Source organism: Podarcis melisellensis (genome assembly GCF_964234715.1).
Source record: "Podarcis melisellensis genome assembly, chromosome: 15".
NCBI classification, from domain to species: domain Eukaryota; kingdom Metazoa; phylum Chordata; class Lepidosauria; order Squamata; family Lacertidae; genus Podarcis; species Podarcis melisellensis.
The window spans coordinates 23585989-23613885 of NC_138532.1; the positions used below are offsets into that span (position 1 = coordinate 23585989).

Below are 27897 nucleotides of genomic sequence, written 5' to 3' on the forward strand. Positions count from 1 at the left end.
TCATTTTTTTTAAAGTATTAGTAATTTTATTATAATTCCCCATGCCTTTTAGTATAGATCAACCTAAATAGGAACATAGGAATACAGGAAGCTGCCTTATATTGAATCAGACCATTGATTCATCTTTCTGGCAATGGTTCTCCAGGGTTTCAAACATCACTCACCTGAAGATGCCAGCGATTGAATTTGGGGGCTGCTGCATACAAGGCAGGTACCTTTACCCCTAAGCTGCGACCCTTTCCTGAATAAATGCAGGAATGATAAAGGGGTCTGTTGCAATCTAGATTGTATAATAGTCTGACTTAAGGCTACAGGAAATTTCTGAGAACAGGAGGAAGATGTGCAATCATTTAAGAATACACCAAGGGCCTTTGTCTTCAGTTTACTTATTTGTCTAAAGCAATATTGATGCTTTCCTCCCCTTTTGTTTCAGTCTTGGACTAGAGCTCATCCTGTTACACTTTTAAATTATACCGAAAACGTAAGGATCACCAGCTCTTTGCAGAGCAGGGTAGAATAGCCATGTGCAAAGAGTAGGGCTGCTCTCTTCAAATGCAATGGCTGTCCTGTCTGCAATAACTGAGCCACCAGAGAGCAGTAGTAGGGAGGTCTGGACATACTCTGGGCAAGGACAAAAATAACAAAACCAGGAAAAAATGAGGCGACTTGTGTACATCATACAAATTAAGTAACTTTACATATGCTGTCTTCTTTTGCATACTGTTCTCATCCACTTGTTACCTGCTGTTTTTAATGCTTTATAAAATAAATATTTGCCTTCCATTGGGAAATGCAAATAGATCTACGGGCACACACTGAAGCCCCATCTCCTATTTTTTTTTTTTTAAATAATTTTTATTAAGATTTTCCAAATTAAAACAAATAACATCCAATTCATAGACTTTTTTCCAATATCCAGGACTTCCCCTCCCCACCCCCTCTTGTGTTCCAAATCTTCCAAAAAAACAATAAAATTCAACAAATTCTTATTCCCAAAATACACTCATCCTCATTAACTTAATTTATCCAAATTTCCATCCCCTAAGGTCGATCTATTCCCTTCCACGAGTTCCCCCCTTTCAAATATAATACTAATAATAATAAAATAAAAACAGATAATAGTTTTACAACCTTTGGATTCCAAATTTCCCTCCCCTCGTTCCCTGTTGCATTCCTCCTATCCCTCCACTTCTAACCTCTTCCTGAAGATCCCACATTTCAATAAATCCACATCCCTCTGGTCCTTTACCGGCCTTTTTAAATTGCACGTGTCCAATCATAAAAGGGGTCTATCAATAATAAGGGGGCCCATTTCTTCTATCCAGATTTTTATAACCAGGAGTAAAAACCCCAAATTTATATCCATAAGCTTGTCAAATCTGGATATCCCAAATGTTCCCACCCCAATTCTGTCCTATTCTTATTATTTCCTTGTTCTTGCCAGTCCAATCTTAAAAGGAGTCTGTCAAAAAAGGGGCCCATTTCCTCTATCCAGACTTTTATAACCAGGAGTAATAACTCCAAATTTATATCCCTAAGCTTGTCAAATCTGGATATCCCAAATGTTCCCACCCCAGTTCTGTCCCATTCTTGTTGTTTCCTTGTTCTTGTCAGTCCAGTCTTAGGAGGAGTCTATCAAAAAGGGGCCCATTTCTTCTATCCAGATTTTTGTAACCAGGAGTAAAAACTCCAAATTTATAACCATAAGCTTGTCAAATCTGGATATCCCAAATGTTCCCACCCCAACTCTGTCCCATTCTTGTTGCTTCCTTGTTCTTGTCAATCATTCTCTTCCTTTTTACTTCCCTGTTCCCTCACAGAAATGTTCTTTTTCCAAAAGCTTCTAGTGTCTCTACAGAGGCTTGTTGTTCAAAAGCAGAACATTGCGTCATGTTCCTTTCAGTTTTGAACAGATAGATCCATTGTTCCCGGTAGGGTGAAACCCTCTGTAGACAAAATAATGCTCCATTTCTGCAGTTTCCCAGGAGATTAAAAGTTCCCTTCAACTGTTCATGTTTCCCGTCGAAAACACATGCAATATCCCTCAGCTCCTCTAGATGGATTACAGTAACAATGTTCCCTTCCGGATCACGTCCACCAGTCCAAGTAACTTGTAAATCCTTATTTGAAACAATTTATCTTCAATTTATAGCAAATGTAGCCGGCAAAGTCCTCATAACAAAGTCTCAGTTTTATTATTCCGTTTTGACAGCTCTTGACAGCTGTCAAAACCTCCGTTTCTCTTCTCCAGGCACTTTCACTGATCGCTCCAGGGGTTCGGGGGGGGGGTTGCTTTTTGATACAAATTCCACTTTTCTCCTCCAGCTCAATCTTATAATTTTCCCTCGCGAAGTTGTTAGTTCAGCAAGATAAGGTTCCACTCGATCTTAGTTATCCAGTCCTTTGTTTTGACTCTTCTACAATTTAGGGGGGGGCTGACTTCCTTTTTTCCACCTCCCCCGTTCGCTCCCAATTTTTTAAAAAATTTAGCTCTCTTTTTAGTCCATATTCCAATTACTCACGGGTTCTTCTTTTAGGTCCAAATTCTCAATAGAAGAAGTCAGCGCTCTCCGCCGGATGGCTCGCGGCTGCGCTCGGCAGGGATAGCAGAGGACTCAAAGCACCACGCTCCTCCCCGGCACCCGATCCACAGCCTTTAAAAAGGCTCTTCACGAGTCGGGAGGGCGCTAACGGTGCCAGCCGAGTCTCCATGTCCACGGCCTCCGTGGCCGTGGTTTTTACGGGTCCCCGCATCGCCGGTGCGGTAGGACCCAGCCCCTGCCGAGCAGGCTCCCTCCGGAGCTCGGAGGGAGCCCGCCATTCGGCGATGGCGCCGACCCGGAAGTGAAGCCCCATCTCCTAGCTACGGGAAATCCTGTGTCAGGCATTGCCTAGTTAAACGATGGAACTTGCTCCCTCAGGAGGCAGTGATGCCATACAACTTAGATGGCTTTAAAAGAGGATTAGACAAAATCATGGAAGAGAAGTCTATTGATGGCTACTAGCCATGCTGGCTAGGCTGTGACCTTATGGTCAGTGGTAGTAATGTTGCTGAATGCCAGTTACTGGAACCCTCAGGAGAGAGTGGTCTTCTGCTTGGTCGCTGCTTGTGGGCTTCCCACGGGCATCTGGGTGGCCACTGTGAGAGCAGGATACAGTGGTAAGTACTTATAATTTGTTCTGGAGGTCTCTTCTTAACCTGAAACTGGTCTTAACCTGAAGCACCACTTTAGCTAATGGGGCCTCCTGCTGCCGCCATGCCGCTGGAGCACGATTTCTGTTCTCATCCTGAAACAAAGTTTTTAATCCGAGGTACTACTTCCGGGTTAGTAGAGTCTGTAACCTGAAGATACTATTTCTGGGTTAGCGGAGTCTGTAACCTGAAGAATATGTGACCTGAAGTGTATGTAACCCAAGGCAGTGGCATAGCGTGGGTTGTCAGCACCCGGGGCAAGGCAAGTAATTTGCGCCCCCTAACCCGTGGATTTGCGCCCCCTAACCCTAACCCCCAGATGTTGCGCCCGGTGCGGCCGGCCCCCCCTGCACCCCCACGCTATGCCACTGACCCAAGGTACCACTGTACTGGACTATGATGGGCCACTGGCTTTTCTTATGCTCTTTTGTGCTTAATCACACCAGTGGCAAAATAAAACTTTTTGCAAGAGTTTTCCAGAACCATATACAGTGTCAACAACAGAATTGAGATGCCACAACAATGAATTCAGCTTTACTTTTTATGTTTTTAATTTTAAGATGAAATGGGGGGGGGGGTTTGACTATATAGAAATTATGCCGCTGCATAATTCAGAATGCGGCAGCCAAACTGGTGACTGGAAGTGGCCGCTGAGACCACATAACACTGGTCTTGAAAAACGTACATTGGCTCCCAGTATGTTTCTGAGCTCAATTCAAAGTGTTGGTGCTGACCTTTAAAGCCCTAAATGGCCTCAGCCCAGTATACCCGAAGGAACATCTCCACCTCCATTGTTCAGCCCGGACACTGAGGTCCAGCGCCGAAGGCCTTCTGGTGGTTCCCTCACTGCGAGAAGTGAGGTTGCAGGGAACCAGGCAGAGGGCCTTCCTGGTAGTGGCACCCGCTCTGTGGAACTCCCTCTCATCAGATGTCAACAATCTTACTTTTCTAAAAGACACATGAAGGCAGCCCTGTTTAGAGAAGTTTTTAATGTCTGATGTTTTATTGTGTTTTTAATATTCTGTTGGGAGTCACCCAAAGTTGCTGAGGAAATCCAGCCAGATGGGTGGGGAATGAATGAATGAATGAATGAATGAATGAATAAATAAATATTATACAATCCAAGTTTTTCAGACCCAGGACACTCATCTTCTGTGATGTGCTTCCAGGCAAGTCACATGATCCGTGCCTTGCTCTCACCCCAAAAATGTACTTCTTTTGGGGTGAGAACACAGCACAAAAGTGCAGAACGCAAAGTGGCTGCCGCGATCTTTCACAAAAAATGGGATGTCCTGTTATTTCCTGGGCACTTGACAGGTATGCCACTGTTAATTATACTATTCATCTTCAGCACATTAAATGTTTATGATATAAGATTTGCCTTTCTGTCCTTTCCTCAGTCGCAGCCACACAAATAGACCACATTTCCATCATACAGACACCCACATAGACACTCTCCGCTATCCCTCTGGGAATGTCTGAGGAATAACTTATTGGTCTTCGTGAAATTAACTTTTGAGATGAATATTTGCCTCTTTGCTTTCATTTTTAAAGTGTATTAATACTCACAGCAGCCAAGAGAACCCAAGGCACAGCTTAAATAAAATATCAGAAATCCAAAGTGTGAAAAATGATGCTTGGCAGCACTTAATATCCTTTAAGTGTCATCCATTTTATTTGCCAGCACTGCTTGGGATCCTGCTTTCTTTTATATCAACAGGCAAAAGTGGAAGGGGGAAATGAAGTGAGTATTGCATACGAGGGTTAGGACTGATTCTAAGACATGAATCTGGATGCCAGATAGGTCAGGTGCAGCACAGAGGCCCGGTTCTGTAAGCTACGACAGGCACAACATCACGTTTGTTCTTGATGTACAGCCTTAGAAAATCTATGACCTTGTTTTGCCAAGGCTGACAGCCAGCATATTAATCAGTGGTTATTAATTGCCACAGTATTCGCCTATGGATGTGAACTGGGAATGAGGCAGAAAATGCCATAATGTTCCTGAGTAAATCACATGTCTGCACAGTTAGTACTTCAAAAAGTTCTGGCCAGCCTCCCCAAAAGCATCTACTGTGGTTTGTGGATAAGGGAACACTGGATATTAGGGTGTTTCATATCTATGCTATGGCTCAATACCAAGAGGGTTAGAAGAACATCACCTCTATCCCAGATAGTAAAGGTAAAGAGACCCCTAACCATTAGGTCCAGTTGTGGACGACTCTGGGTTGCGGCGCTCATCTCGCTTTATTGGCCGAGGGAGCCGGCATACAGGTTCCGGGTCATGTGGCCAGCATGACTAAGCCGCTTCTGGCGAACCAGAGCAGTGCACGGAAATGCCGTTTACCTTCCCGCCGGAGTGGTACCTATTTATCTACTTGCACTTCGTGCTTTCGAACTGCTAGGTTGGCAGGAGCAGGGACCAAACAACAGGAGCTCACCCCGTCACAGGGATTCGAACCGCCGACCTTCTGATTGGCAAGCCCTAGGCTCTGTGGTTTAACCCACAGCGCCACCTGCGTTCCTCTATCCCAGATACTGTACCCTTATTTTAGCTCCTGTGACATACACCCGTACATTCTCTAGAGGTGGTCCCATAGCTGAAGACTCACTGAATGAGGGCTGGCGGGAAACAATGTTTCTACCCAGAATTTGTGAAACAGAGAGAACAGTCCTATGTACTTTACAGTGGTACCTCGGGTTAAGAACTTAATTTGCTCGGGAGGTCTGTTCTTAACCTGAAACTGTTCTTAACCTGAAGTACCACTTTAGCTAATGGGGCCTCCCACTGTCACCGCGCTGCTGCTACATGATTTCTGTTCTCACCCTGAAGCAAAGTTCTTAACCCGAGGTACTATTTCTGGGTTAGCGGAGTCTGTAAGCTGAAGCGTCTGTAACCTGAGGTACCACTGTACAAGAAACTGGTGTAAGTTAAGCCAGTGTAAAGTTACGTCAGATCCAAACCCCGTTCAGCAGTGAGGCTGCTGCTGCACTGACTAATGCTGCCAGGTGGAAAACAAGCCTTTAAAATAGTAATCTGTGCTGGGTTGCCAGACCACCTGACCAAGCTAAATGGGTTTAGGGTCATGTCCACATTCTGCTCCCACCACCCTGCCAATACATCCCTTTTGTGGAGTTATACCAGCCTTGGCTCAGCCACCTTAAGCTTGGCTCTACTAGGGTGAGCTACCGTAGTTACTCCAGGGAATTTAAGGTCGGGGACTTAGCATAGAACTGCCCCTAATTCAAATAGAAACTTATTTGTGAATTTATCAGATCTAATTTCTGTTTCATTTAGAGTGTTCCTTGCTGATGTCACTGATTCTACTCAGCAAAAATGAAGAAGAAAGCGCACTAAAGAGTAATTGCTTAGTAAAAGTACTAAAGTACTAAAGGGTAGTCAGGCACTGGCTGATAAGGAATGGAAAGATGCTAGCTTGCTTAGCTAGCAGCTTGCTTTATCTGGTTGCCTCGGCAACACAGGAGGACGTTGCTCTTTGCTATCCGTGGTTGTGCAACTGTTTCCGTCTACTTACTGCAGCCAGGCAAAGGGTCAGCAATGGGCTTGTTCACATTTGAGTATTATTTAGCTGTTAATCCACTCCCCCACATTCAAATTAGACTGGAGTAGTCCACAGTCATGCATACAGTATTGAGATTTGTACATGAGATGCAACTGGGGTCTTTCTCATTCCCATCAGTGGGTCTTCCTTCTTGTGTTTGTCCCTTTCTTCTGATTTGTTGATTATGCTGTGATGATGGGGCATGCACACAGATAACTGTGCATGTACCATTATTATTACCATCACCACATCCATTGGGTCTTTTGAAATCACCCTTAATGTTTATAATAGGTGGATTAAACATGGGGACACAGTACATGCAATTAATCTTGTTAGGTTTTTAGAAGTTGTTTGCTCACCCTGAACCTGGATTATCTGTGTCATAATAACAAAATACACCAAGTTCCCATATACTTCCCATTCTAAACTATTTCCCATTCTTTCAAGAGTGTGCATGGTGTAGTGGTTACAGTACCACACTAGGACAAAAGTTTCAGTTCTCTCTCAGCCATGAAGCTCACTGGGTGAAGCCTGGACTAGTAACTATCTCTCACCCTAATTTACCTCTTGGGATTGCTGTTAGGATAACACATAGCAGCTTGATAAACTTGTGCTGTTAAGTAGGATAAATGATATTGAAATAGGGCTGCCTAACCTGTGCCAGGTAACTAAAGATGGAGAAAGGGCTTGTGGATTCAGAGAACAGTGATGCTGGAATATTGGAGGACCAGGTGATGGGAACTCTGCCACATTCCTATACCAGGGAGGTGCCCTTGGCCCTACTGTACTACATTGGCTACGCTTCTGCAATATAGCTTGTACGTGGCTTCCCTGGCTGTTCTGTGGGGTGGGTCCCCCCCCCCATTTAAACAAGTGAGTGCAAGAGGATTTTTATTTTTCACTTGTCTGTAAAATATTTCCCAAGCAGCTCCCTTCTGAAGGAAGAGCTGGAAGAGAAAATGCCTTCTCTGCCACCCAGGCACTTAACTCATTTCGGAAATTTCCGCTAATGGTCCCTCTGCAGAGATTGTGGGTAACAGGGAGATGATGGATAGAAGTGGAATTTAGGAAGCAATTTCTACATGCTTATTACAAAACGAGTTTACCCGTTGGAACTGTCTGGCTCCTTCCCTGGCTCTGTGGCTCCTGGGAGTTCAGATCAAGTTTTAAACATTTCAGCTTATTAGCTCTGTGCAGAGGGGAAATGAGAGCAATGGCTCCCTTATGGACATGGCGTTTGGTGCCTCGCATGTTACTTGGCACACCTCCCATCTTTGTAAAGAAAAAGCCCTGGCAGTTGAGAGTTCAGCTAAAGGGAGATGCTTAGGATTGATTCACAGCCATCCCTTTTGTCAACACCTGCTTAGCAAATCGCTCGTCACTTGAAAACTGCGGCTGCACTTGATGTGTAAAAGGAAACTCGCAGTTGCGGAAGGGAGAACACCCCAGATTTCACTGCCAGGGAAGCAGGCTGGCAAGATTGCTAGAAAACTCCCCAAGCCCAGATTAAGTAAGGCCCTCATTTTTGCACAACATTTTGGGTGGAATTTGAGTCAGAGCAGCCTTTTCCGTCTCTTAGTGCTTTATTCTGTTTAGTTGTTCGCCTGTTTGTTTGTTCCTGTTGTTAAATATTGTGCTCATGCACTGCGCAAATTATTTTCACACTTTTGAACACCACACCATAACCTTCTGAATAAGAGGAGTTAAGGAATATTTTTAAATAGAGTAAAAATCTGAGCAGAATGGTCATATACAATGGCCCCAAATGGCCTTGCATTTAGCCATAGGTGACAAGGAATTGCATGCACATGTTTAAGTGGGGTGATGGAGGAACAGGGGTGGCCCGCCCCATTTTGCCACCTGAGGCGAAATGGGTATGTGCTCTCTCCTGCCCCCGACCCAGCTGGAATGCCTCGCCTGCCCCACCATTCCTGCCCCTGCCAGTACCCCGTTGTCACTGAGTTTCAGTAAGAGTTTTGCAAGGCCTTGCCACTCAACTTCTTCTCCCTAGGGGCGGGGGAAATGATCAGCAACGTGGCACATAGGAGTGCCTCCCTCTTACTGAAACCTGGTGAGGGGGGCTGTTCCAGCAGCAGCAGAGTGAGTGGGGTGCTGCCTCTGTGCTTCCGCCACATGAGGCAGCTGCTTTCTCCCACCCAACAAGTGGGCTGGCTCTGTGGAGGAGGGAGAAAGCATATTGTCCATCCAGTATAAAAATGTAGTGAGTTTATGCAGCAGGGACAAATTCTCTCTGCTCCTCTATCTATCAAAACAACAGCACACAAATTATATTATGGGAAACGGCTTGCAGAAGTGTGTATATTTTACAAAATATCATGGGAAAATGTGTATATTAGGAGAAATTTGCACTGAAATGCCGAATATTTTTTTAAAAAATTGCTGCAGAAATATGGAGAACTAAATTTAAGACCAGAAAAAGCAGAAACAGGTCGATCCATTCCTAGGTACAAGTTATAAGATTTGTGTGTTCTCTGCGTGGACAACTGGCTTCTCTGCAGAAAGCTCCACTGACCAGAGCTACCAGAGCATGCATTTTCACAGAACAGGAGCAAAATATGTGCTGCTCAAAGACCTTTTGTACTTGCAAGCTGGTTCCCCTGTGATTAATGGTGTGTGCTATGAGCTGTGACCCAAGATGAAAGTACTGTGCAGGTATGAGAGATCTACTGAGTGCTCAAAGGAAGGGCAACCTCTCCTCTCTTCGGAAAGTACCAGAGTGATACAAAAACCCAGGAAGCAAATGTCACCTCTTAATAACTGGGATTGTAATACACCCAACAGTAAAAGATGCTGTTCCAAGTTGTACAGAGATTCTGATTTATTGCAGGCTACGAAGCAAAATGCACACATCATGTAAGCAGGACACAGGGCTTGCACAGATTCCTTTTGTTCTTCCTCTTGGTTTGTGCTCAGGAAGTGTTTCCACAAGCAAGGCTTAAACTGCACAGCAGCCTCCCTCTTGCTGCTTTGCAAGAACTTTCCATCACTTTTTAATGTAGAAGAGAAGGCCAAACTGGGCATTGGTCACGTGACTAAAAAACTCTGGCCAACAAGTTTTATGTAGTGTTCACAGGACAGCCAATTTTCTGGGTTTTTTTTAAATAATAATTTTTATTAAAGACTTCTTCGTTTACAAAATACGTGCATTCTCTCTTTTTTCAAGTTGTTTTTTTCTACGGATCCGTTGTGAGACATTAGTGTTGCATGCAGTATAAGGTTGGGAAGAAAAGGGGGGAGGGTTCGTGGGGTGTAATGGTTCTATTATTCTACATAGTGTAAGTATGGGGTTTTGTGTCAGCATCACTTTTGTGGGTTCTCTTTCTATTTGCTTGTTATATTTCCTTGCCGGTGAGAGAGGTTGGAGTGGCCTAGGGTGTGGTTGGTTGTCTTTGGTTGGCTGTAGTGAGATTCATTTATATGTGTGAGGGTGTGGATTTTTGGATCAGGTTAGCCATATTGATTCGTATGCTCTCAGTGGATTCTTGTAATTGTCTTGTTGGGCTATGTATGTGATAAAAGGGAACCATACCATATTTGTCCCCATGTCAGTTTCAGTTTATTGGCTAGCTTTTCTAGTAGTAGTAGTAATAATAATAATAATAATAATAATAATAATAATAATAATAATTTTTATTTATACCCCCGCCTTCCTCAGGGTGGCTGACAACCAATAATAAAAACAAGTTGAATGAATACAACTTAAAAACAAGATTAAAATGCAGCATTAAAACATTAAAATGTAGCCTCATCACATGAGGAGAAAGGAAAAAAGAAAAAGGGGGAGGGAATCAAATTGATTCCAAGCCAAAGGCCAGGCGGAACAACTCTGTACACTGTTTCCCATGCAATTTGATACCATTGGTCCATGTTTACTCCTAACAGGTCTCTCCAGTGTCTGACTATGATGCTTCTAGCTGCTGAGAGTAGGTGGGTTTTGAGCGCTTTATAATGTGAGTGGGCATTATTATCTTGGAAGATGTTCAGTAGGGCCAGTTCTGGGGTGACTTCTAATACATGGTTAGTTATTTTGCATGTTTTTTTTTATGACTGATGTCCAGAAGAGTTGGATTTGGGGACATTCCCACCACATGTGGAGGTATGTGCCTGTGGAGGTGCAGCTTCTCCAGCATTTTGGTGATGCTCCTGGGTGTATCAGCACCGGTTTCCCTGGTGCTAGGTACCATCTATAAATGATCAATATATCGCTAAAGGCCTTTACAATGCACAACAGGGAATAAAAGGAAACTTTAATCTAAAATCATACAACGTAACCTGTAGCAGTTTACAGCATAAAAAGAAATTTACGACCTTAAAACTTAAGATTGGAATGCATTCACCTAGCTGGAATGGAGCTTCTTGGCTGCCAGGTAGCCAAATTTCATGCTTTAAGCATGGATTGTGTGAACCTGTTTAGCGCTGTGAGGATTTCCCTCAGTTTGGGAGTAATGGGTATGCTGTGGTGGGAGTATTTTCAATTATGTCTCTAATTTTCTGTTTTAACAACAACATTCAAAATAGCTGGGTGAAGAAAGAGCCTCTTTAAAGGACATTTTTTACACATAAGACTGAAAGCAGCTCTTAACCCAGTTAGTTTTTAAAATATATAGTTTATGGGAGTGTTCACTTTTTTTTTTTACTTACACTGAAACAGTTCAGAGTTTCTGTTCTTCTCCCCTGCCTCTCTTTTTAGTCTCCCTCCCCAAATCATTAACCCCTTTTGGCATTGGCTTCTTCTCTCAATAACAGCCATAGTAAATTGCGGGTAGGTCCCCACCCATACATTTAAAGCACATCCAATTCCTATTAAAAGCACAAGGCTTCCCCCAGAGAATTCTGGGAATGATAGTTTGTTAACTCTAGTGGGAATCATAGGATTGTTATGGGAAAACTACAGTTACCTGGATTCTTTTTTTGGGGGGTGATAGTGTGCTTTAAATGTGCACTGAATGCACTTTAAATGTATGGAGTGGAGCTTCATATATGTGGAGGGGCAGGGGAGCTCCTCACAGAGACAGGGCTCACTATAATGAGAGTTCATTACTACTGCCAGTGTTTGGTGCCACAGTGGCTGTGCTGCAGAGACTGATTTGCACATGCAAATATATGTCAGGAAGCCCCCCCCCCCTCTGTCTTTGCTGCTGTCTTTTTTTCCTTCTCCTTAAGTAATGAGAAGTTCAAAGCTGTCTTTCATGGGACGCTCTCCTTAAGAGACAGGAGCACTCTGCAAAAATCTTACTTGGCATTCATAATCAGTGAAAGCAGAATCAGTGTAGCCTCCAGAGTCCACAAAGACACGTCTCTGTTTCAGTTACCCAAAACTACCAGCTCTAAGGTAATTGCATTTTAGATCCAATGTGTGCTTTGATTTCTCAGAAACCATGTGCATCCCACATGGCTGCCCAGGCAAACAGGTGTAGAAGGTTTCTTGCCCAGATTAGCTAGCTATTTAATCACTTTGTGGTTGCTTTCATAAATTAGGGATATAGGGTGGGTCTTGTCTCAAACAATCTAGATCTCTAAAGGGAAGTGATAGTCCCATTCCATCGCTGGCAGGTTACAACTAGCCATTTGAAGAGCAAGAGAAACTGTTTTCTTGTGAGATTACTACTGCTTAAAATGCTGAAAGGAAGCTTTTCAGACATGCAGGACTCATCATCATCATATAATAATAATAATAATAATAATAATAATAATAATAATAATAATAATATCCCGCCCATCTGGTTTCCCCAGCCACTCTGGGCGGCTTACAGCTGAGACATGAGACATGCAGGACTCATAATCATCACCATCATCTATTAATAATAATAATATATTATTATTATTATTATTATTATTATTATTATTATTATTATTATTATTATTATTTCTTGCCCAGATTAGCTAGCTATTTAATCACTTTGTGGTTGTTTTCATAAATTAGGGATATAGGGTGGGTCTTGTCATAACAATATTAATAATAATAATAACCCACCCATCTGCTTTCCCCAGCCACTCTGGGCAGCTTACAGCACATCTAAAAACAAAATAAAAACATTTGTCAGGTAGATGCTCAGAAAAGAAGATATGGCTGTCCCAGGCAGCAGTCTTACCCACCCATGTTTCTGGACTCTTTTGTCTCAATATGGAACAAACTTGCTCTGTCTTGGTGCTGAAAAATCTGCAACTATAGTTAAAGAGCACAATCCAGTACAGTAATGTTTTCCCCCTCTCCTGCCTATTTCAGCTGACAAAGACTCCAGTATGATTCGCAAGCTGGTTGCATTCAGTGTTTTAAATGCTAGTTGCTTCAAATAAAAGTGCCGTGTGCCCTGCTCTGTGGGACCAGGGCTTGCAAGCAAGACTTTGCTTTAGCTTTATACTTTAAAGAATAAATAAATTACTAATCTTTGCAGTAGCACCAGTCTTTTCCCCCTTAAAAAGCAAGAACTCTCTGCCCTCCCTCAGCGCTTGTCACTGGTATTTTTCACGCCTTATCATGAGGAAGGTTGTACTGTCTCTCTTGTTACACAGCTCCTGGATTTCAAAGAGCATCAGACAGGTGTCCAGTGTCCTCTATCCAAAATTAAAAAGTGACACCGAATGTTATGGCATAAGTAAGCGTTGCCTAGTAATGACAAAATCTGCTTAGAAAACTTCTAGTAGCAAGAACACCTTGTACTGTTTTGGGAATAAGAATCAAAGCAAGAAATGGAAGAATCCACTTGGGGGCAGGGGAGAGATGCCTATTAATTTATTCTTTCATTTAATTTTTCATTGATACCCTGTCTTTCAGCTTGCTAGAAGTCCTCAAACCATCTTTTCATCAAAATGATAAAATAAAAAGATTACATATTCACTATAAAACAGCAAGATGCTTTTGTTATGCACCCACCCGTCCAATGATTGCAGTAAATTTTGGGTTGCTGTGATTCACTGCTTATTTCTAAGGCTGTACCCTGAATATGGATCTAGATATGTTTCAGAGCCATTTAACTCCCCCAGCTCCCAACCAAGTTACCTGGGAAGTGGGTGTTCCATAAAGAACTTAGCGATTTTTCACAATAACTCCTAGCATTCTCTCAAAACCACAACTTCTTTCTTGTACTTTTGACACTTAAGAACATACTGTAAGAAGAGCCTGTTGGATCAGGTCCATCTAGTCCAGCATTCTGTTCTCACTGTGGCCAACCAGATGCTTGGGGAAAACCCACTAGCAGGACCTGCAAGCATTACTGCCTCCTGCCACGGACGCAGAGCAAAGCCATTGTGGCTAGGAGTCACTTGCAAGTGGTGAGTGTATGCAAACCCAGTATGCAAATGAGAAGCTGGGGCACAGCTCGATTTGAGGGGCACAGACCCAAACTGTGCTTGCAGTATAAAAATACCCCACTAGTTAGTAATTTCTGCACAATACTTTCTTTCCCCTCCATTTCTTTTAGGACTGCATTCAAACACCCATGATGGAAGCTACAGTGGAACCTCGTGTTACGTACTGCCCTCCTTACGAATGCTTCGGGTTACGCACTCCGCTAACCCGGAAGTAGATGCCCCTTGTTGCAAACTTTGCCCCAGGAATGCGAGCGAATGTCACGCGCCGGTGGTGTGACAGCAGCGGGAAGCACCATTAGCGAAAGCGCTCGTCATGTTCAGAACAGTTTCGGGTTACAAACGGACCTCCAGAATGAATTAAGTTCGTAACTGGAGGTACCACCGTACTGTTTTGACGTGCTCTTGGAGGACCAAATCCACCTCCAACCTCTGCAGATCTGTTTGTTCAGCGTACACTGTCATGTCTTGTTCCTTTTGTTGACTTTTCTGCAAGGCTGGATTCCTTAGGAGTTCCTACCTGCTTGTGAAATGCATCTAGTTCTATTCTTTTCGACATTTGGCTCTCCAGGAGGCCTCCTTACAAACGCCTGACTTGATGCTCAGATGCCCTGTTCTGTTCATCATAATGAGCATTCCACAAATAAACATTGGACAGGAGCAAGTGACACAGGTGGCCACTGACCACAGAGAAGCAATTAGGAAAGCGAAAACAGCATCTTCAAGGAGCAAGAGTTCATCAGCTGCTAGGCAGCATGTGTCGGGGCCCCACAAGGGTTAGGTTTGACGGCTTAAAATTACTCACAGCTCCTTACAAGGAGGAAATTGCTCAATTGAATTTTTGTGAAGCACTAAGATAATGCATACTACTCTCTTTCCCCTTACTTGAGTCAACCCAGTCACAAAGGGAGTCTGAGAATGCAAATATTATCTCCTTACGTACTTGCCTTCCATTGAATGACAGAATAATGTATTTGTCTGAGAAAGATTTTCATCTGTGCTAGCAGATCTGTAATGGACTACAACTAGGCTGCAGCTATCAAGGGAGAACTGTGGCTGTGGATCTCTTGAGTTTTCCAGCATCTTTGTATTTGTTTCTTTCACTACCATCTGAAGTTATGCTTGGAAGAGATCAATTTCTCTTTTGCACTGCTTTATAGTATCTAGGGCTTTTGTCGTGGTGTTTCCCACTGTCCCGTCTTATGTGCTTAGATGTCTTTGCATGTCATCTGCCAGTCTTTCTGAAATGCTGTCACCATAGCATGTCATTTTGGAAGCAGCCCTTCACCCTGAAATCTCTCTTTCTGTCTTTCACATTCACATTATTTGGACACTTCTGCAGGAATATGTGATGTGTACGTACGCAATAATGGCCCCCAGGCTCACTGAAACTCTTTTGCCTCCCCTGCAGTCCCTCGGACATTTTGCCCCTCAAGGACCTCCAAATTTGTCTTTAATTAATTTTGTGTTAGACAAAACTCGGCCACTTTTACCGTGTGCAGATCTCATCCAGGAATTTCCCAGTTCATCTTCTGGCTTTCCTCCAGATTCCTAGGAGTTTTATTGGAGACTTTGCTTTTGCTTTTTCCCTTTAGGTTGCTTCAAATTTCAAAAAGAAAAGCTATTTAGCGCTGCAGCCTGTTAGCTTCTCCTTGGCTTTTGCCTGCCCCCCTTCTCCTACCTCCCTTGACTTCAAACAAGGCACACACACAAAAAAAAAACTATTTAGCAACAGCTGAAGGCCTACGCTGGAGGTCACCAACTTTCCCCTCCTTCGGCAGGGTGGGACATCTGGCCTGAAAGGGGGAGATGGAGGGAGAGAGCAGCCAACCGCCTGGTAGGAAAGGTTTGTTTTCATTCCTCCTCTGTCATGTGCCGCAGTGTGGCTGATCGGAGCAGCACATTTGGTAACAGAGCCCTTGTCCCTTGAGGTTAAGAGTATGGTTACACTTGCAGCGGCAGCAGCTGCCTGAGCGTATCAGCAACAGGGGGGGAAGACAAATCCCCCCTCCCACCTCTTCTCCTCCTTTGCCAGTTTTATCATATATCACTGCTTCCTTCCTTCCTTCCTCCCTTCCTTCCTCCCCCGCTCTCTCTTTCTCTTTTCTCTGACCTCCTCACAGCTTCCCACCTGGTCACTCCAGAGTGCACACAGCGGAGAGTTTTGTCAGCCCAGCTCCGGAGGAGAATCCTTCAGCCACTGAGCAAAAGGAGAGCCAAGCAAGGACTGCTGGAAGCCAGAGCAGAGCAGAGCTGAGGGAAGCTGGTTGGTGCCAGCTCGGCTTCCATGTGTGCCTGCCCACCGATGCTAAACCGGCTGCTGCAGCTCTGAAGGAGGCTGACTGAGCATGCGGGACAAAGTTGCTCTCGGGAGTTGAAGGACTTGGGCTAGGAAGTCAAGAGCAACTTGCAGCGAGCTGGCTCCCTCCGGGCTCCTGTTAAATGAAACCACCTGAGGAACATGAGATTTCCTACTGGAGAGGGAGGGAGGATGCCAAGCCCGGTAAGGAGGGAGAAAGGCGCATTTTAAGTCTTCAGTGTTGTTTGCATTGAGTGGGGTGGGAGAGAGAGAGAAGGAGAGAGTGTCAAAAGTAAATGAGGGAGGGAGGAGAACTGATACGGGCACCTGATGCCAGCTGCAAAGATGACAGAGACCCTCCAGCTCCCGGCACTGCAAGTCCCGAAGCAGCAGGTGGCAGAGTGCGGCCACGCCTGGTCCAGTTCGTCCACGCCGACCCTGCGCCGAAGGCGGTTCAGGATGCGGCGTGCAAGGAATGTCCAGGATCCGAGCCTAGAGACTGCGCCCTCCAGCAAGGAGTTCCTACAGCTCCCCTCCATTGAAATCACCCCTTCCAGCGATGAGGACACCCCTTGGTCTAACTGTTCCACGCCCAGCGCCTCTCCACGGCGCAAGCGCTTCCTTCTCCGCAAGTGGTTGAATGTAAGGGAGAAGAAGGAATGCAGTGAGAGCAGGTATGTTGCCTCCTTTCCCTTCTTCCCTTTCCACCTTTCCATCTATGAAGAAGAATCCTTCAAGAACTTGGGACATGGGCCTTTCTGTTACTGTATATGACGTGGCCCATGTTCCACGATGTCTCCCTCTACTGGCTAAACTAGTTGAAGTGGCATGCAGATTTGATACTTGTTGGGCATGGTTTTCTTAGTCCTTTATCTCAGACAGCAACGGAACGCTAAACAAAACACGTGGAGCAGTTTACAAATCGGGGATTTGTTGTAGTGCTTAGATGGGCTAATGATGGGCTTGCTTTCACCATGATGCTGGTACCCTCATATTTAAACCATAGTCATGTGTTAAGTGTGTGTGTGATTCAGATAGCAAAAGGGGGAAATCGACCACAATGACACATCAGTAAACTCTACCAGATTAGGGTCACCTGCCCACAGATCACATCTTCAAGTAACTGATAGCTGCATCTGTGGATGATGGTTCATATAGGCCTTTGTTCCTTGGACTGGAAATTTCTAATGCAAGCATGTAATCATTAGAGGACCCTGAGAGTTCTGCATAGCATAAGTCTCTGAGACATTTCTGGGTTAAATATATGGCAAAAGGTAAAGGACCCCTGACAGTTAAGTCCAGTCATGGACAACTCTGGGGTTGCGGAGCTCATCTCGCTTTACTGGCCGAGGGAGCTGACGTTTGTCTGCAGACAGTTTTTCTGGGTCATGTGGCCAGCATTACTAAGCCACTTCTGGTGAACCAGACCAATGCACGGAAATGCCGTTTACCTTCCCGCTGGAGCAGTACCTATTTATCTACTTGCACTTTGACGTGCTTTTGAACTGCTAGGTTGGCAGGAGCTGGGACTGAGCAATGGGAGCTCACTCTGTCGCAGGGATTCGAACCGCCAACCTTCCGATTGGCAAGCCATAGTCTCAGTGGTTTAGATAACAGCGCCACCAATGTCTTGTATTAAATATATGAGTTTACCTCAATTCCTCTTATTTTTCACAATTTGGCAAGTAATTATTAAAAGTACCGGTAGCTAGTGAAAGCTGATGATCAAACAGTTTGAAACTCATTATGTTTACTTGGAAGTAAATCCTATCTATTGAAATCAGATTTAATTCCAAAGAATTATGTGTAGGATCACAGCCTTCAAGAGATGCCTTGTCTGAAAAGCAAATTCCTTTTTCTGCTGTAACGAAACTGTCAGTAACGATCTGTCCTTTGTTGATTAATCATCTTGCTTTATCACTTAATTAACATTAAAATACCACAGTATCCATAACTAGGCAATATCTGAGGATGCTTAATGAAGACAACACAGCATCCCCTGATAGCTGCTATTAAATTCCAAATCAAATTCCACAATTTGTAATTAAATAGTTGATCAATTAATCCCATGTTACTCAATTGACTTTAATTCCCCCCGCTGCCCTTGTATAATTGTTTTGCATCAGCCACTTTTCTCTAACCATCAGAACTAGCAGCTTTTAAAAATAAACAAAGTGGAGATTCTTATGCCCTTGCATCAGCTGTAAGAATAAACATTCTATCAGATACAAAAGACAACTTGGTACTCCAAATACCTTGAGTGACTGATAAAGGGTGGAAATGGTTGTAAAGTGAAACACAGCAATGCATGAAGTGTGGAAGTATATTTATGGCAGGAGAGGATTCAATATATTTGATGAAAAGTAGTTTATAACATCTTAATAAATATTAGAAAATCAGAAATGCACACAAACATTGTCTTACTGGATCAAACCAAAGGGCCAGCAAGTCAAGTGTTCTCTCCAACAGCGGCTAGCCAGATGTTTTCAGTTACCCTCAAAGCAGGGAATGAAGGCAACAGCTGCTTTCACATGGCAGTTGATTTCATTTCCCCAACATTTCCCTAGCTGTTAATATCTGCATTACGTTTGAGTTTTTAAGTGACAAAAAAAAGCATTTTCTGGAACTATACCAGAATATGGTGCAAATTTAGTCCTCATTTCCATGTTGTTTGCTTCAACCCAAAAATACATTTACAAATAGTATTAAAGTGAGTGCTAAACTTGTGCTATATTCCAGTATTATTTCATTGTAGTTCTGTAAGTGGCTTTTGCATTGTGCGGAAGCTTAAAAATCATGTTAGGGAAAAGTCAGGAAAACGGAATGAATGGCTGTGTGTATGCAGCCTTGTGGTGCAGTCTGCTATATTGCTAGAAGTGGCATTTACATTATGTGAAATCTCAGCTACAATGCAGAAATGAACAGTTAGGGGAATGGGGAAGATGAATGCAATCAAGGTCTTTTGCCTGTCAACTGCATCACATCTCCAGTGGTCCCCTGCCTCTACACAACCACAAGTGTCTGAGAGCGTGGAGCTGTGCAAATCGCTGTGCGCTGATTAACAACTGCTCAAGTCGTTGTTCACCACAGTGCCCAACAACATTTTTGAAATGGCGTTTGGAAAAAGGCTAGTACATGGATTAGGAGTATTAACATACCAAGACCAGCACGACAACTTGGCTCTTCCTATATTGCAGATTCCAAATCCATCCTGTTGTTGCCATGGAAAATACATTTGGCTTTTCGCATGAAATTCCTTCTCTGTCCAACCACGATCTCTTCTGTAGAGGTTGCAACCTTCAGAAACGGGAAGAGGATAACAGGAGTTCTCAGGGATGGAGAAGGAAGAAACCCCAGAGACTGTTGGTCTGGCTGCGGAGTATTATCTCTGTAGTCAACAGGAGCACATCGGAAATAGCTTGTGGACATGCCCGATTTCATGAGTTAAAGGAGTCTTAAGTTAGCAATTGGTTAAATCTTCATAATTTTGCATAGGAAGAAAACAGTTTTCAAGAAAGTTATGCACTTTGTTTTTTATATCACTCATGCATAGCTCATAGCAGATACCATCTTAAGAAGAGGCATTCCCTCCTTGTGTAGGAAAAGCCTCTCTAACACAGGGTTAGTTAATTATGGTAAACTTAACAGCGCCGGTCTCCTGGGCTGGTGCACAAACCACTTGCATCTCCAGGTGTATTCTTCATTGTAGTTTCCTCAACTCTTGCCACGGGGCATCAGACACACCATTTGGGGGAGTGTATGTCATGAAGGGTGCATAAAAAACTAACAGAAGTTTGAGTGTGACAGATTTTCAGGGCTAAGTACTGACACCATTCATCAGAGGAGAATACAGCATGTGCAATGGTGCCCCTTAGTCTCCCATCGCTGGCTGGCAGTTGGAATTCCTTGAACACTTAGCTGCACTGGTAATGGGATTTCAGAATTTTTGCAGCAATGCTTTGTCCATCATTCCATCATTTATTCAATTGTGTAGTTCTGATGTTAAAATATGTCTTTATATTATTAATTTATTTCTTCTATTTATCACATTACATTTGTATACTGCCCTTCATCCAAAGACCTCAGGGTGGTTCACAAACATGCTTTTTATAGCACTTCCTGGGCATTCAGTTCTGTAGGAACAGGAAATGGGTCACTATAGGAAATGAATCATCAAGTCATTTTCTTACCCATCTTCACCAAATTTGCTTTTATAAATAATACACTGACCAGCTTCTGTCAAGTGAGTGGTGATGGTAGTCAAGGCAACTGGAGAGCTGAAGTGAGGTAAAGGTGACATCCCATAGGGGAAAAAATAAAACAGCTGTTTAAGGAAAACAGCACACAAGATGTAGTATTTTCCATACCATGTTTTTGTGACTTAAAAAAAAAGTTAATTTATCTCTCTCTTATGAGCCTGTGGTCTGGAAACTTTTATAGAGCCAAGGAAGACCACATGACAAATTCTGACCAATAGTTGCTGAGGCTCTGTTACTGGTTTGTCTCCTTTCTTTCCTTTTGGCTAGAGTAAGGTTACCAGATTTTTTCCCCAATGAATCCGGGGACACTTTTCAACTTCCTACTAAATAGATGGATTTGGTCAGGGGACTGATTTGTAAATCTGGGGACTGTCCCCAGGAAACGGGGACGTCTGGTAACCTAAGGCTAGAGTTCTCTCCTTTTGGCTAGAGTTGGGTGGTGACAAACAGGAAGAATCTTTCCCCAGCATTCACCAGCTCCCCAGTACAGGATGACTGGATAGTGCTCTCCAGTTTTCTCTTTGAGGAGGGTAGCTGTTTGGAGCTATTGTTGGGATGAGACTCTGCATTTCCGGACAAAGCTGTTGGTACACTTGAACCTGCAAGTACATTATTTACTGCTGGGGAATTTAAATGGCTGCTATATTGTCAGAAGGGACGCGGGTGGCTCTGTGGTTTAAACCACTGAGCCTCTTGGGTTTGCTGATCAGAAGGTCATCAATTTGAATCCCTGTGATGGGGTGAGCACCCATTGCTCGGTCCCTGCTCCTGCCAACCTAGCAGTTTGAAAGCACATCAAAGTGCAAGTAGATAAATAGGTACTGCTCCGGCCGGAAGGTAAATGGCGTTTCCGTGTGCTGCTCTGGTTTCGCCAGAAGCGGCTTAGTCATGCTGGCACATGACCCAGAAAAACTGTCTGCGGACAAACGTTGGCTCCCTCAGCCAGTAAAGCGAGATGAGCGCCGCAACCCCAGAGTCGTCCACGACGGGACTTAACTGTCAGGGGTCCTTTACCTTTTTTATATTGTCAGAAGGCAGAAGTGAAATCCGTGAGATTTAGAACAGCCAGTCAGATTTTGAAATCTTATGGCCAATGGACATCACAATATAACGCACAAAACAATCAAGACAAATAATTTAGCAGGAAGTTAACATACATTTTTAGAAATGTAAATTAGTTTTAGAACAGGCCAGGGCACCATTGTGAATAATCAATGAGAAACCTTCTGAAGCAAACATTGGTGATCTGAACACCTTAAAGGACGTGTCTTTGTGTTTTTAATATCCTATCATTAGGAAACCTTGACACGCAGTTACCTCCCACTTCCAGAAGCCCGAATGTGCCAAATGAAAACCAATTGATTCTTTTTTGGCATCCCGACATGTCGGGGGATGCTAATGAAGCAGATGAATTGGCAGCTCTGGATAATGACATTTTAAAGTCAATAGCCACATGACAGAGGCAGTGGAGGAACAAAAGTTTCATTTCTTGTTCCCACAGTAACCTCTGTCTCTGGCTTGGGAAGATGAGGAAAGAAGATTTGGTTCTTTGATGCTCTCAGTTCTGCAGAAAATGAAGACCAAGCTATATGTGAGTGGCTTGCAGTTCCTCCTCTGAGGCTTTTACGAAATGCAGCTGCAGAAGCCACAGACGAAAAACCTATGGGGAGTGTGGGGCAGAAGGGGGCTTCTTAACATTGTCACATTTTCTGCTCAAAATTCCCAGCCCCCTGATTGAAATCTTGGGGAAAGGAGATAGTGGTTGCTCATTAGAAGAAGGTTGCATAGGATGTAAGAAATCTGTGAGGACCTGGATTGATGTTGCAGACGTTTTGATCATGATTAATGATTGTACATGGACTTCTTGTACTTTTTTCTCAGGCAGACTAAGCTATAAAAGAGCAAACAAGGTAATGAGCAAATCTGGCTTTTAGTAAAAGGAAATATTTAAGTGACTTAAAAAGCAAGTGTGGGCTATGCTGAGGATGTTCTTTGAGGCTGATCTGAAGTATGGGCTATTTGACAAGAGCTGAGATTTCTGTCTCAGTCTGAGCAGCTCTAGCCATGAGGAGGTCACAAAGTAAACTAACTGTACTGATGAATTCAAGGTCAGCTAATGAGTTACTGTACTTCACGTTATGAACCTCCATAAAACTCCTGCCCCCAGTTGTCACATGAGTTGGATGCATGGCCTGTTACTGAGCAGTCACTAACTAAAGGGTGTGAGGACTGAGATCATAGACAACATTTTCCATTTCTCAGCTTCATAATTTCATCTCTCAGCTTCATAAACTGTTCTAATGGATCAGTTGCCACGGATCTCTGTTATATATCAACTCATCTGCAATGAGAGATGAAATTGAGAAGTCGAGAAGCTGTTGTAAATCTGACCTGTGCTACAACTGTGGTTTAAAATGACTATGTTAGCCAACATTTAATAGTGAGATTGTGCTCCCTTCCCTGTTACTGGGAGCTGTTCCTTTAGAAAAGGTTTATGCAGTTTAGGAACCACCAAGGTAAACAGCTCTCCATGAATGGCAACTTAGCAAGAACATGGCAAGACTCCTGTTTTTGCTGCCTGGGGATGGAAGAAAATGGACTGGGTGTGTCTTTCAAGCACCTGACAAGCCATCACTCATGGTTGGTGGGCTGTGCAATGTTCTGTGCATCAGACATTGCAGGACCCTATGCTAGACTCTGAGGGAAAGCTGCAGCTATCTCATCTTTCACTGCTGAGGAGTTATTAAAGAGCCATGTTTGCCCTCCAGGTTGCAACTTGGCAACCTTACTTAGATATGTCAGCTTGTTTTCCTGCTAGTATGTCTGAGTGCTAAGTAGAAATTCAGAAAGTGATTTTAAAAAAAACAAAACAAAAAAAAAACATTCAGTTGTAGATGAAGTTTCACTAGCTGAATCGACTATTAGAGTTGGCAGTGCTGGTGTGTCAGTCATATCTATGCAGAACTAATGACTTCTTACTGCATGAGGTAGGTCTTCTCCCCAATCAGTTCTGACACTTAACAATGGATGAGTATGAGCAGTGTATCACAAGCCAATTAATTTCATATTTCTGTGTTGTTTTCACAGACTCCTATACTCTTGGCACATTTGTGTGTTTAATAAAAACTGTAGTTAGCCATGCTGGCCGATTAGAAAAACAAAACACAAAAAGCCAAAGTATGTTACCAAAATGTCACAGGATTATGAACAAGCTTTTAAACTTACGGCATGTTGAATGTTTCAGTCAGTGAAATACTTGAAGGTACTGGTTTTATCCCCGAGTGGAATTGTTAGAGACTGAGTGTAGCCCAAATTCATTGAAGTCAACACAGGTCAAAGGCAGAGCTGGGATACCAGATTGCATTTCCTGTAATCAGATGTACAGAGACCATTTTATCCCCCCCCCCCATGTCTATCAAACCTGTGTACAAACATAGCAGAAGAAGATACCCTTAGTTAATCTAATTTAAAGCTGTAAATTGGCACCAGACTCTGGGTTGTCTGACATTTGAATCAGATCCTTAACCTCTCTCCTTGCCCCTTAGCAGCTTTAACTGGCACCAGACTCATTCGAAAAAGAGGCAACACTGGTCTTTGAAATTCAGGTGACAACATTAATTCAATCTCTGCTACTTTCCTTCCTATCAGGTGTTCCAGCGCCATCTTCAGGTTGCCTCCTACATTGCTTTAGAGCAGTGAACAAATATGAGCCACTGAACACGACAGTATCTTTTTCGTTGTTCAGCAAGTCTGATACTGATTTGTTGCCATCCATTTAGGAGAGGTATGCTTCTGCACAGTGGCAAAGTTGTCTGCTCTGGCACAGGGAGTGGCATACATCTGGGAGCTTGGCTGGCATGCGTTCTGGGGGCCTGGTGTGCTGCCCCGGGGGTTGGGGCATGCATCAGGGTGTGTGGGGCAAGTGGCACGTGTCCTGGGGCATGTGTGGCGAGCGTCGAGCGTCTGGGGGTGCGCAGCGACCACCGAGCGTCCCAGGGATGTGCGGCGAGCACTGAGCATCCCGGGGGCGGGGGTGGCCGCGATGTCACCCTCCCGGATGGCACCTGGGGTGACCGCCCCCGCACCCCAACCTTCGTCCGCCAGTGCTTCTGCAGCTGCTTCAGACTTTGGAGGTGGGGGCAAGAAATGGCAGGCAGGAAAGGAGGTTCTGTGCTAAGGAGGATGCTTTTCCTTGCACACCTGTGGACTTTGTGAAGGTACCTTGGAGGTGCCACAGCTAACCTGCTGCAAGACTATTTCATACCCAGCCCTGCATTTCATTATCCTTTAGCGTTTGAGTGAACGGCTTTCCCCTCACTCCCTATTTGTTCTTTGATCATTCTTGCAGCCCAAGCCTAAACATATTTTCTGAGAAGTCCAAATGAATTCAACTGTACTTACTTCTTTAGGACTGCAGCTGTTTGTTGCAAGTACTTTTATCTGTCCTGCATCCTCCAACATTCAGCTTCATTGGATGTCCACGAGTTCTAATATTATGAGAGAGGGAGAAAAACTTTCTTCTATCCATTTTCTCCATGCCGCGCATAATTTTGTGAACCTCTGTCATGCTGTCTCTTGCTCACTAAACTAAAAATTTCCAAATGCTGTGACTTTTCCTCATTTTGGCTGCCCTTTTCTGAACCTTTTCCAGCTCTACAGCATCCTTTTGGAGGTGAGGCAGCCAGAACTGTACACGGTATTCCGGATGTGGTTGCCCCATATATTTTGATATTGGCAGTTTTCTTTTTCTAATGATCCTTAGCCTAGAGTTTGCCTTTTTCACAACTGCTGCACACTGAGTCAGCTGAGGTGAGACTGAGCTATTTAACCTGTAACTCACAAAGCGTGTTTACAGAGTACCTGTCTTCACAGAGGTAGTGCTTGTAAAAAAATAAATAAATAGCATGGTGCCTCATAGTGAGCATAGAATTGTAGAGTTGGAAGGAACCATGAGGGCAATCTAGTCCGACCCCCTGCAATGTGGGACTCTTTTGCCTAGCGTGGTACTTGAACCCACAACCCTGAAGTTAAGAGCCTCCTGTCTACTGACTGAGCGATCCCAGCTTCATAAAAACAAAACAAGCTCAAATAATTTGAAAGGTGGAGAGACTGAAAGCATCTAGAAATTCAGTATTGACTCTGAATGATGACAGGGTGCTAATGAAAGGAAGGTTTTATGCAAGAGTTTGATTTATTTATGAAGGCAAATGGATTAAACTCCAAGGAAGATGCCCCAAAGGTGGCAATAGTTCTAAGCGCTGCAGACAATGAAGCTGCTTCATTATTTAACAGCTTTAAACTGTCAGGCTGAGATCACAGCAAATGTAATTTAATAATTCAAATTGTTTTTGTTTTCGGGACTTTCTTAAAAGTAACCCAAGGCTTGCAGTTAAGCCCAAGGTTGTTTTTGTTGTCTTCCATGAAACATGCATCTATTTAGCACAGGGCTAGGGAACATTAGGCCAGGGTGCTGAATGTGGCCCTCCAGATCTCCCTATCTGGCCCTTGGGACTCTGTCCAGTCCATGCCCCTCCGGATCACAAGCCTTGCTGGTCCTGCTCTGCGCCCAGAGTTTTCTGGGAAGAGGGAATGGTTGTTGAACCACTCTGGGAATTGCAGCACCGGGAAGGGAGTAGGGGTCTCTTAACCAACCACCACCCTTAGCAAACTGCAGCCCCCAAGATCCATGACTGTTTAAAGTGGTACCCTAGTGCTTTAAACGTATGCTGTGAATGTGGCTATAGTGAGAGATGCTTGCATTGGTGATCTGCAGCCGTTGACACATAACACACATAATTCTATTCTCTCTCCCCCCCCCTCTCCTGTCAAAGTCAGCTGGCCCCGGGCCTGTAGAAAAAGTAATTTTATAGCAAATGTCACACAATAGTATTATCCACAGATTTCCAGCCTCAAAAACTCTCCTGGAATATGGGTGAAATTTTTCATCTCATGTGAATTAACATTTTGTGCATCTGTAACTGAATTGCAGTATAGAAACTGCAGTCATCATCTCATCTTTTCTCATTTCCCGGCCAGGAGATGGAATTTGTGTGCAAAAGAAGCAAGTGATGTATGAGCCTATTGGTCTATATATTCCAGTACTGGGAAGCTATCATTCTCTAGAATTACTGGGTGATATCCAGTAAGTTATACTCATACTGAATAAATTACTCAGTTCCATTCATTTCATTGGGTCTATACTGGATACCAACCATTTACCACTGAAGTAGGGATGTAAAAAAAAACAACTAGTTGAAGAAATCTGGATGCATTAAAAGCCTTATACTGCCAATAAAAACATAGTTTTACCAAACACTTGAAAGAATGCATACTCTTTTACATAATCTTCATTTTTCCTAAGGCTCTGTAAACCAGGATTCACAGACTTTGGAACTCCCTTCCTAGAGAAGCTAAACTGGCTCCCTCTTTGTTGTCCTTCTGCCCACAGGTGATTGTGCCTTGAGTCTTCTTTCTGGCCTATTTTTGAAACGATCCTCAAGGAAATAGCTGTCAATCAAGTGTACATCATGCAGGACGAAAGAGTCTCCCGTGCAGATCTTACTTATATGCAAGATTTATTTAGCAGCCTTTCACCCAGTCTGCTGTGAGACCTTTGCCATGTGCATGATCCTTGACTGTCACCAACTCAAGACCGAGAAAGAAGTTGATGTTTGGAAGGTTTAATCGTTAAATTGAGTTGGTTAATTTTTATTTACACTCTCTGCAACTTGGGAGTCTCTTAAAATGTGCAGAAGGTGAATTGCATTTGGCTTGTGCCCAGGTAGAGAGATGTTGGATCAACTTGTTACCAAACTGAGCTTGAATTAGGGAGCAAATCATGAGCCCATTGGGTAGAGTCTAAGCCTCTGCTGGACTTCTGGTCCCCAAGATATTAGGTTGCATGACATTCATGGCACTGAGCTCTGGAGTAATAAGGTAAGACTCCTATTGATTGGAAGCTCTTTACAGCCTGCACTTTGCAATCATATCAGTTCTGCTTCGGGTCATTTTGGCCCTTCAGAGAATGACATAAAGCAGGAATTCTACAGATCATTTTTTGCCTGGGTGCAATTATGGGCTGTGCGAAAGTTAATAAACTTGAGTCTGAATCCCAACAAGACGGACACCTTGCTGGCAAGTGGTTCCCAGGTCCAGGAATTGAAACGTTTATCTGTTCCAGAGTTGCAACCCTTTGAAGGAGCAGGTGCTGCTGGATACATCTTGGTTGCTTGGGGTGCCTGTTACCAGCGTCAG

At 43.7% G+C, this 27897-nt stretch overlaps 1 protein-coding gene across 4 annotated transcripts in view; it reads left to right on the forward strand.

The window, feature by feature from the left end:
• GRAMD1B (GRAM domain containing 1B) overlaps positions 1 to 27897 on the forward strand; it is a 210503-nt gene that overhangs the window by 46016 nt on the left and 136590 nt on the right. Inside the window, exon 1 of one of the 4 annotated variants that reach the window (XM_081889788.1) lies at positions 16388 to 17058. The exons of 1 other annotated variant lie outside the window; for it this stretch is intronic. In XM_081889788.1, coding sequence (XP_081745914.1) covers positions 16715 to 17058 — 344 coding nt within the window. In that variant the 5' untranslated portion in view covers positions 16388 to 16714. Of the gene's footprint in view, positions 1 to 16387; positions 17059 to 27897 lie in introns of those variants that run through there. 2 more of the 4 variants (XM_081889787.1, XM_081889786.1) reach the window with 2 other exon arrangements.